General features: G+C 40.6%; 1 protein-coding gene across 1 annotated transcript in view; it reads right to left on the reverse strand.

Annotated features, from left to right (window-relative positions):
• Positions 1-515, reverse strand: part of LOC146863362 (uncharacterized) — a 164,976-nt gene extending 164,461 nt beyond the window's left edge. The window contains exon 1 of the mRNA XM_085642797.1: positions 384-515. Coding sequence (XP_085498923.1) covers positions 384-396 — 13 coding nt within the window. The 5' untranslated portion in view covers positions 397-515. The remainder of the gene's footprint in view (positions 1-383) is intronic.
• Between the last annotated feature and the right edge of the window lie 10,835 nt (positions 516-11,350).

The raw sequence follows: 11,350 nt of genomic DNA on the forward strand, positions 1-11,350 counted from the left end.
GGGAGCCTGGTGCGAGTTGTTTGTGGGCATTTTTCATTCCATTGTAACTCTTCTTTCATTTAAAAAATAGTCCATTGGATGAACCTATAGGGGGGGTCGCTCAGAGTGGACTTCATAGGAAACTGTGGTTTAGTTTCAACAACACTGATGCTTTCCACATACTGGTTCAGATTTGCATGGCAGGCCCTTTACAAACTGTGTAGAGGAAAGGTACTTTTTGATTTTCATCGTTGTTGCAAGAACATTTCGGACAAAATGTAATATGAATGAATTAATTCTAATGCATATCACAGCACATGATAGGATGCAAAATTGATCACACAAAGGCTTAAATGAGTAGAAACATGTAATGCAAGAAAAGAATTAGGGATATGTCGACGTACCTGCTCTAGACATAGTGATGGTTCAGTCACAGCCCCTAGTCTCTTCACTGTAGGTAGAGCGGTAGGCTGCAGGCAGAGGCAGGTAGGTGCAGGCAGGTAGATGCAACAGCACTGGTTGGCAGGAGCCACTACTGAGGAGCTCAGATGAGCCAATATTTATACTAAGGTTCAAGCAGAAAAAAAAAAATCTGTCTTAGGAAAACAAATCTAATGAACATCATTGTTGACACATAGCTTCATCTCAACAGCCTACGAGAACACCTATTTTCTGCCACGTCGAAGTTGGCTCTAATACTAACCCATTGGGGATTTTTAAACACCTTTACAGGCTGTGGACATTTAATATAGCACCAAGAATACAACAGATGGCACTTTTATTTCTCATCAAATTTCCAATCGATAAGTACGAAAGTCGTACATGAATGTTGGGAGGTGGTTTATTAGTAGGTGCAGGTAAGTACCTACAGCTAATACTAACACCACAATCACAAATAGGGTACAGTCAAGTTCTCAATAAATGTATCCTTGCTCAATCCTTGGTAGCTTTGTTGCGAGTAGACAGGCTTAATCCAGGATACAGGTGTGTTAAGCATTTAAAAACACCAACACAGCAAATAAGTAAGAAACAACACACAATAAAAATCCAACTCCAATTTATCAAAATAATGAATATTTGTAGGATTGAAATGACACCAAAACAACAAAAATATAATGTAGGAAACAGAAGAATTATTATTTGTTTTAAATTAAAAGTAACACTAGCGCTTAGAAGCAATGAGAGCTCAAAGGGTTAAAAAAAAAAAGGTCACGCTGGATCAGGACAAAGTCAATAGTTCAGGTCACCCATAATGTAACATTTTACACCTACTTACAAAAGTGTTTCTTGATGCAAGATAGTGGTCCACAGCACCAGCCAAGGGTTCAGAAGCTCTGGTTTGTCTCTTGGGGTATAGGATTACAACTCCTACAATGTTCCTGGTCAATCCCAGAAACAACCAGGTGAAGCTTGACAGCTGGAGTTATCCTTGTTGTTCATGTTTCAGGTAGCCTTTCCAGGACTTTTCTATCTTTTGCTGATCAGAGGTCCACGTCTTATCCTTTAAGACAGGCAAAGTCCTTTTGTTGTGAAGCCTTGTGAGTGCAGCAGGTGCAGACCTTATGAGTGCAGTACTCTCTTGTGCAGTACAAAGGTCCAGGTTTCCTGATGTTTCTTTTGGGTCTTTGTGGGTCCACCACACCAGCCAATGGTCCAGAAGCTCTGCCTTGCTCCTTAAAGAGTTGGGACTATAATTCTCACATTGCACCCGGTCAAAACTTTAAAAGTCCACTGGACGCTGGTCAGCTGGCCTTTTCTTGTTTGAGACGATGCAGGTGACTGCTTAAAGCTCTTTTGTACCTGGAAGTCCACTCTTAAACTTTATGGCAAAGTCCTCTTTTGTGAAGACCAGAGTGTGCGCAGGTGTAGTCCTTATGAGTGGCGTCCTTCTTATTGTACAGCAGGGGTTTGATAGGGCAGTCCTTCCCTTGTTGTTTCCAAGCAGGGATCTGAGTTACTGGGCAGCTATATAATATTTATCCAGTCTTCTGAGTTGTCAAGATGGGGGGCAGCCCTGACCAGTGAGGTCAGACCATTCAGAAAGTTAAGTGTTGCATCCTACAACATTGCAGCCGCATACGTTGTAAGATACAGGGTGCACCTCTGGTGGAACACTTTACCACATTTGAACACACTGCGGAAAGTTTAAGGTGGTGGGTCATTGAGAAAGTTAAGCCCAACCCCAGAGGGGGTGATTTTGCTATTATACTCAATAAACGCGAATGCAGATGAATACACGCTTTGGACACAATTGCGAGAGGCCTGAATGAATTTGAAGAAATTAGTAAGCAGGTTTCCATTATGAGTAATGGATGATTCCACTACTGAGGCCCTATACCATGTCAGTAGGCTAGCTGCTTCCCTTTATGGGCACTGATCACTAGGGCTCTAGTGCTTTACACTTACACATGGATTGGTTTTGGCCCTCCCACATGAGATTGCTGGTAACCCTATCACATGAACATCTTGTACCTCGTTTCCATACTATCTTGCAACAGCTGTCATTAATTTCCCTCCTCATAACCGAATTGCCTATCTGTTACAGTGAACCCTTTTAGGTTGCAGTGCAGCATCACTTACCACAGTGGCGAACGACACTATATTTTTTGTAATACCCTGTATCTGTATAATAATCATATGGTGTTCTTTTGCTCTTAATTGGAAATACACACTGTATTGTTTTGTCCATCATTACTTTTCCACTATTCTGCAATTAACAGATTTGTTCGTACAGTACAAGGCACCTTTGCCAAATGGGGTGTTAGTAAGGCTTTATTAACCTTTTGTCTTGTAATCGTCAATATATGTTGTTTTGTAAATAACTACCACTGCATTTTAATCTTTTTACCATCTTACAATTATTGTATTACCTGCACAATATATTGAATTGTATTGTCATAATAACTGTAAACCGTCTAGCTCTTAAACATATATTTCTCCTCCATCATATGTATCTGAATAACCTATCTCCGATTCGCATTAGGTTGCCCGGCGGAGTCTTTTAACTCTGTCTCCTAAACGTACCGGAGCCGTCAACTCCACGTTGACACTGCATTCGTATTTACCGTCCTCGCGCTGAGCGGCAATTCTGCTACCAACGGTTTCCGACATACAACACGGATGCCGAACTAGAGCGGTCCCAGGTAAATAACCCCCTCTCCCTTCACATTTTCACGGCTCTACATCCACTGATGCCGAGTTAGACCTTAGATTTAACTATGCCTTTTTTATATCAATTCCAGCTTGGCTTGTACTCCAGCTGCCAGAGACACTTACACGTCCTCAAGTGGACCATGTAAATTATCAAACTTAAGGTAAATTGTCTCCCTCCCCCTACCGCCCGTTAGGAACTTTGGCACGCACAATTATGTACACCATGGAATTGACTGTGCCTTCTTTCTTAGTTTTCAGCCACTGATCCAACGAAGTTTCCACTAGCGGATTTAAACACTTTTACATAGGAACTAGGATCCCTATCCCCTATGTCCTATATTGAGTAATCCCGTACAATGATCAACAGCGGGTAAGCCCACTTACAGGCCTTCTTTTTAACTAGTAGTTTTTAGTGCAACAACCTTATTACCACTTCTCATCATTTCTAGGCACACGAACAGATACAGCACCTATCCAGGATGCCCCTTCGTCCTGATGAAGATCCTCATGGCCAAGGCTTAAACCACCCTTATGGCCACAAAGACGGGTCGAAACGTTGACACCCCCAGCTCATTAGCTTGGTACGCGTCACTCCCCTACGTGCCATACTAGAATTGTCTTCTAGTTCAATAAAAGTATAATTTAGTCTTTATACTCTGATACGTGACCAGGCCTTATAGGACGGTGATTGATAACCAGTCCACTATTGAATGATGCTAAGTTTCCCTATGTCACTACTTTCTGAATTCTCTCTTCTTTTACTCATTCACTCTTAAGCACCCTTGCTACACGCACGTTCCTTTTGGAGCAACCCTGACGCCAATTATTGTTAAAAGTAAAAATTATAAGTAAATAAATGTATGGTGATTTAGATTGTTTTTTGTTGCATTCTTCTCTTTGTTGAAGTTGAACATTTTATTTAATACCAAGAGCTATCAAATCTATTTATTTTAGCTCATAATTAAGTGAATGATATCACTGAGTAAGGGCCTATAGCCCCTTCTGATAATTAAAGTCTAGGACCATTGTTTTTGTACCGGAATCGCACCTAGGTCCTTGACTATTGGGTTACCCCATTTTTGTAACGGCTGACCAGTGAGGAGCAGGGTGCCACCCTCTGTGATCACCAGTTCCTCTGAAGAGTGGCATATTCTTGTCCTAGAAAGTACTGTTGACAAAAATTCAAAATTGAGAAAATCTCTCCAGGAGCTTTAGATTATTTTAACGCAGCGTACAGGTGTGGGTAACCTTCCTTAATACTCCCCTTACAGCCACTCGGCTAATTCAATTACAAGGGCTCCCATCTGGCAGGGGGAGCAAGAAGTGGGGGAGGGCCTGGTTTCTGTCCAAACTGTATTTCTCTATTTGAAGACCAGTTTGACTACCCAGCCACCTTCTTGTCTTGTGCTAGTAAGCAGCAGATTTTCTCCCACCAGATGTCTCTTTGTTTCCTTTCAGGCCACTTCACACCTCATCAGAGCAGCTTGGCTCAGCCTGTCAATGGCTGGCTAATAAAGAGAGGCTGCTCCAGAGCTGGATTCAGGCTTATCCTAAAAGCAAGTTCTAGAACTTCTTTTTTGATATAGTTATAATAAATCTTACCCTGGAATGTTGCTGGATTTATTTGAACTATTACTGTGCCACTTTGAATTATTATTTTAGCTCACTCCTGTCAATAGTTAGCTTTAGTAATGTGAAATAAAGCCTCCCTATGTTAGCCTGTGGAGCTAATGCACTACAATGGGGAAAACAATATTGTCAGTTTTGCCCTCACCAGGGCATTAAAAGCATCTTTCATAATGCCCCACTTATTTCAACATGGCACCCAACACCGGGGTCCAAGGACAAACCTTAGGGGTAAGTTATATGTAAAAATAAGGTAGTTCAAGTCTGTGGAAGTATCTTTAATTCGATTTTGAACATAGTTTTATTGCATAGCAGAGCTGCCTTTAACATGAGAGTGGGCACCACAGCAGTGCGCACTTAAGTGCATTAAATCTACTGGGCCTCTAAACCTAAATGCCCTACCATATACAGGGGCTTAAACGTAGGCTGTCATACCAATAGAAATTACATCTAAGTACCATATATCTTTTAACAGAGCACTGGCCCTGGCCTGGTTAGCAGGGCCCAGGGCACAATCAGAGTCAGTAAACACTTGTATCTAGTAAAAAATAAGGGCCAAAAGTGGGGGGACATGGCAAATGGCCCAATTTTCTCACAATTAACTTATCAATCAATTCTACTGTAATAGTTAACTTTATGTTATAATGCCATTACACTTGATTTGCACTTGTTGTTGCCTATTCAGGCCCACACCAATGTATCTGCACGGATGTTGACATATCAAGGCCAAAAACCTGAAAATGAATTTGTGGTATGGATGGGATCATCATGCTGGAGAGCTTCATCTTCTGTGAATGAATTAGGAAGCCCCCTGATCACTGCGGTGAACTTTCAGGGGTTATCATTAATACTCAATAGATCATGGCCCAACAAATGTCAGAGGGAGGGAACATGGGCTTTTTTCACCAGACAGTGATCAGGAAGATTTGTAGATATTGTGGCAAAATGAAAACTATAGGCTATGCCAGCAAGTAATGACAAATATTTATGAAAAGTCTGTAGAGTTTTACAAAGGATGAGATCAGGAGGATGGGCGTTCTCTTACATTCCTCCTATAGTTGGAACAGTTGTCAACTCCACAGCAGAGCCTCCTCATTTTTTCTTGAATCCCTCAAGAAGCTGAAGAACTGGCTATTTAACTAATCAGTCTACCCTAGGCAGAGCTAGGCACGCCCACCTGCTCAGCACCAGGATTCCCTTGTGGGTGATAGTGATGGAGCAGGTAAAACAACATTTTGTATACTTCCTCTATTTTGCATGAGAATATTAATCACTTAACCAACTAATATAATAACTTGAAAATAACCGTGTGCTGTGTTATATTAATTCAACTATTTGCACCCTTTTTAAACACCAATTATACATGGGACTTATCGCTATTTTGCATGGCAGAATAACTTTAATAACTAACTATGGTACGCATATTAACTGTAGTATGTGTGGTAATAGAATATCGCATGATTTATTTTGCTTTTGTGATGTTTGCATTCCCGTCTTGGACCGAAGGGTGAGTTTTTTTGCTTTAAATGTCTCTAAAAGCTAGGAAATTACTAATACATAAAGGGATTAGTGAGGGTTTAACATTAGAATCTTCATTTCTGTCTATTAATTGTTCTTTTGTGTTTGTTTTGCTTATGTTGGCATTTGGGCCTACCAAAATATGGCGTCCAAAATGGAGTTCGGAAGTGGCCACCGTCTTGTGAGCGCGATGTCTACTGCGTAGACTCGGATCGCTCCATAGACCTCCAGGCAACCTCTGGTTAGAAGCACAGTGTTCCTGGTCAAGGATAGGAACATGGAGGACTGCCAAACTTCAGTCGGTAAAAACTGGTCTAATTGAACAATGGTCATATACAAGCAAGCAACTACAAGGTTGCACGAAGATGTCATACACGGAGGAAGTGAACAAGCAAAATCCATGAGACACCAAAGTGGTGGGAAAATCGAACGATATTGCAAAACCTCATCAAACGAACCAATCACACTCTTCCTTGGTCTAAGAAATGTTTCTTGTTATCTCAAATTTACTAGAAAAAGGGTAGTAGAATAGGGAGGGGTACAGATGCTGCCTTCTTTCTCGATGACTGCAAACCCCTATCAACCCCACAGGTGATGACAGATGCTTGCACGATTTCAGGTCCTTTGGAGATCTTTGGGACTGTAACGTGCTGAGCAAAGGACTTTCCGGACTTTGAGCCTTGGCCTGCTTTATTTGGACAATTTATACAGCTAAATTCGGTTATGCAGAGCCAATTGAATTAGAAAAAGCCAGATAGCAAGATTAACTAAATATAAAATGTCATGCAATTTGTGCTGATTTATTAAAATTCTAAACTTTGATTGACCAAAATGCTAATAATAATTGCAAACAAATTTTAGATAAACAAATAATTGATTAACAGAATTTATGAGTTTGTGGTTAAAGGATTCTGAGGCTTAAATGTGTTTTAGCTGGTTCTAGATCACCATCAACCAGTCCAACTAATTGGTTCATCGACCAAGTGGTGGAGTGTCTTGATGTTAAGGTTAGGATCCTGTAGGCGGTGTTGCAAATGTATATTCTGTAAATAATTTTTCTTCCCTATAGGTAATAAGGTATTCCCCCACATGTCCAGCGCTGTATTATCATCCCTCCTGTGTGCAGATTCGTGAAGTGTAACGTATGAGTGTTGGTGTTATGGGCCCCACTATTGAATTCGTGAGTGAATGAGTTAGTGTGCCGGCGGGTCTGCGACGCAAGGAAGATATTTGTAAAGAAAATTTGGGGTTTGTCTTCGGCTTAGCTCTGGATCCGTTTTTCTGGTAGCAGAATGATGGTTATTATAGGCTAGTTTGGTGATTATTGCTTATTGATTTCCGATTTTTTGATTATTGATTACGGATGTTTGGATGAGTATTGATTTATGTACTAACATTCTATGTTGAGTCACCATTGCGTTTTATGTTGTTTTTGAAGACTTCTGGGATGTAGGAAGTTGGATGACCTGTGACAAGTGAAGTCACATGGTGAATTGTTTGTTGCCCGTTGGGTACACGGGGAAAACGTGTGATGATTGGAGTTGCACGACGCATTGTCTTTGTTCGGTTTGGTAACATCGCCGTGTGTTATCGTTAGGGACATTTCTGTGTGAAAGAGGTGTATGGGTAGCGAAGGCCACCTGTGAAATTTTGGTCTTAAGTAACAGGAGTCCACGTGAACTCTGATTACGCTTATCACTGGAAAGGTAATAGGTGTTCCCTAAGCTTGTAGGGAGGATAAAGTAGAGGGAAGTGCTAGTTTATTAACAAATTAAATAAGTCTGTAGTAGGGCAGAGGTAAGCACTGCTCTTGGGAAAGACAGGATTCTGTGTGAATGAACTACATTTTCCGTATGAATGTGTGAAAAGGAAATAGCATTCGGCTTAATTGTGAAACTCTGATCTTAATTCTCAGGAGCAGTGCGTCTCCAACAGGTGTTTTAGTTCTACAGAAACGGTTAGCTAATGCTTGCTAGATGGGTAAGCAGAGGGAAGAGCTACTTTATCGACGAATGTAATAATTCCGTAGTGGAGCAGAGGTAAGCACTGTTCTCGGGAAAGATGGAATTCTTGTGTAAAAGGTCAAGACTATCTCTTTTGTTAGCGAAACAGATAATGGTGGCGTTTTTATGTCGTTACTAACAAAATTTTGAGTAAAGAAAGTATAAGAGAAAGTTTGCCGATAAATTTTGTAAAGGAGGGGTCAGCAGAAGCAGGAGTAGTGAGAAAAGCTTACGTCAGAAAGACCGCGTTGGGATTGGCCAGCTGCAGGGTTTCATAGACGCACAGGATTGGTGCGTTAGTGTACGCCGCGCTAGGAGTGGAGAAGTAACAGGGTGACGAAGACGCTCCGGATTGGTGCGTTAGTGTGAGTCGTGCTGAGATTGGAGAGTTTTAAAAGTGACATAGACACCCTAGATTGGTGCGTTAGTGTGAGTCGCGCTACGATTGGATATGACAACAGAATAGTCGTAAGAGAAATCTAGCGATCACTAAGAAGAGAAAATGATGTATTACGATCCACCAGAAAAGGAGAAAAAGTCCTGGTTTGGAAAAATTAAGAGCTTGTTCAAAAAGGACAAACCGATTGTGACTAGAGAGGGACAGTTTCTTCCTCCACGGAAATCGCCCGCATCCTTCATGGTTGCGAAATATGGGTATCATATATGTATTTGGCTAGACAATTGGGCAAAGTATACAAAAGATGATGGAGTTTTAGTATTTCCAGAACATGGTTCATTTAATTTACCGGTATTAGGGAATTTGAGAGAAAGAATGATGAGAATAGAACCGAGACCTAGGCCTACTCAGTTTGAAGCATTGACAGAATGGAGGATGAGATGTATGACAGAGAGCGACAGCGGAGGGGCAGAAGGTATAAATACATGTTTGGTAGACCGTGTGGACAAGAGAATCATGATGACAGGATGAGGATATGGCGAAGTGCAAATATGGGATGTTCCCTATGAGAAATGTTGAAGATACTAGTAGTAGAAAATGTACAGAGAAGAAAAATAATACAGGATCAGAAGGTTACAAGTATGGGGTGCATGACTCGGAGAATGATGTACTTGAGGACATGTTTTATAAAAATCACTCCTGTATCAACCAAATTCCACGTTATTGACACCAAGTACCCCAGTAAAAGAGTCACCACAAAATAGAACATTTGAGTCAATGCCACTTGATGTAGGGAGGAATACTCCTTTTAGAGAAACAGAAAAAATACAATCTGGTAAAATGACAAATGAAAACTCAGCTGAATTAGCCAGAACGACTTTGGAGTTAACTGAAAAAAAGTGAGAATTGACTAAAAATATGGAAGCTGTAACTGTTCCTGTAACAATAGGACCCGTAATGCCTATTTTTGATAAGCAGAAGGATAGTGAGCATTGTCTGACGATTCCTTTCAACAGTAATAAGCAAGCTGAATCAGAAAAAAGAGACTCAGGAGAGAATCCATGGAGACCAGTGACAGGAACTTCTGGGTTAAGTACTCCTAAAAATTTGACAGTGAATCAGAGCCTAGCGAATAAAGCATTAATGACAACAGAGTCAGTGCTAGGATCACCGAGGAGTGAAATAATTCCTGTAGTACCCATTTCTGATGAATTAAGGGAATGGTTAAGGAGCTTACATCAAAGAGATACTGAACCTCGACCTTTAGATGTGGCAAAATTAAAAATAGTCTTAGAACAATTAATAGTAGGAACTATTCCCACAGAAAAATTAAAAGCATATCAGAACGAAGAGCTATTGTTTCTATGTAAAAGTATAACCTGGAGAGCAAGGAATTTACATGAAAGGTTGGAAGAAGTGGCGAGTGAGATGGGTATCGAATTTGAAAAAATAAAATCATTGCAAACACCACACAGAGTAGATTTTGCTGAGAAAGACATTGAGAATTTGAATACAGCAGGAAGAATAACTCAAATTAAAGATGTAATTATTCTACTGAGAAAACGACATGACGCAACAGATAAAACATTTGCAGCTTTCCCAGTAAGAGAAAAAGAAAAGGTGGTAACTGAGTATCCAATGAGGGAGATTCCAGGAGGAGGCTATGTGCATGTCCCCTGGACTAGACAGGACATTCTATCATTCACTAATGACTTTCCTCGTTTGCGCGAGAAGCCGGTTGAGTGGTACAGGCAGGTAGACAGGTTTGTAAAGTTATCAAAAGTATTATGCATTGATTTGAATAGTTTATTTAACATAATTGTGCCATCAGACCTATGGGCAGAATGTAAAATTACAATAGGTTGGCCTACTCAAGAATACCCTAGAGATCCAAAAACAGGTGCTCCTGATCCAGAAGTAATGAGAAAATATGAACAGGTAGTTACCTTTCTGAAAAATAAAGTGTCTCCAAAAGAAACTGATTGGGTAAAAATTGATAGAACACACCAAGAAGTAAAAGAGTCTGTACATGCCTACTAGAAGAGATTATTGCTGGCTTTTAAACAAATACAGTGGTGATGAAAATTTGAGTGAGAAGGACTTGAGTCATTTTGTATATCGATTTGTGTATGGGTTGCGTCCTGAAGTAAGTGAAATGATTAAGCAGCATACAGTGAATTGGCAAAATAAAAAGATAGATGAAGTACTGAGACATGCAAAATATTTTAGTGATGAGATTGAAGCCAAGCAGCGTAAATTACAGGAAAAAGCCATGTGGGCTCAAGTAAAAGTGGCAGAAAGACGGGAAGCCCAACTGATTGAACAAGCAAATGGTACGAAAATGAAATAAAGACCCAAAATTGGGAAAGGGAAAGGACAGATTAGTATAGAAGAAGCCAAAAAGAAGTGGCCATGTCATAATTGCAGAAGAATAGGGCATTGGAGAACCGCGTGCTAGTGCTGTTTCGCAGTATTGGCTACAACGCGATGAGAGTGAGTCAGAAGAAAACTATTGACGGTGCCGAGGGGAGGAAGAAGAGTGCATACTTGGCACAAATCTAGAAGTAGACCAGACAGGCCCTTTTGTGGATGACAAGATAAATGACAAACATTACTTTCCTAGTAGATACTGGTGCTACTCGTTCAACTGTTAGGTCAGCTGATGTCAAAAATC

This window comes from Triturus cristatus, chromosome 2_2 (assembly GCF_964204655.1).
Source record: "Triturus cristatus chromosome 2_2, aTriCri1.1, whole genome shotgun sequence".
NCBI lineage: Eukaryota > Metazoa > Chordata > Amphibia > Caudata > Salamandridae > Triturus > Triturus cristatus.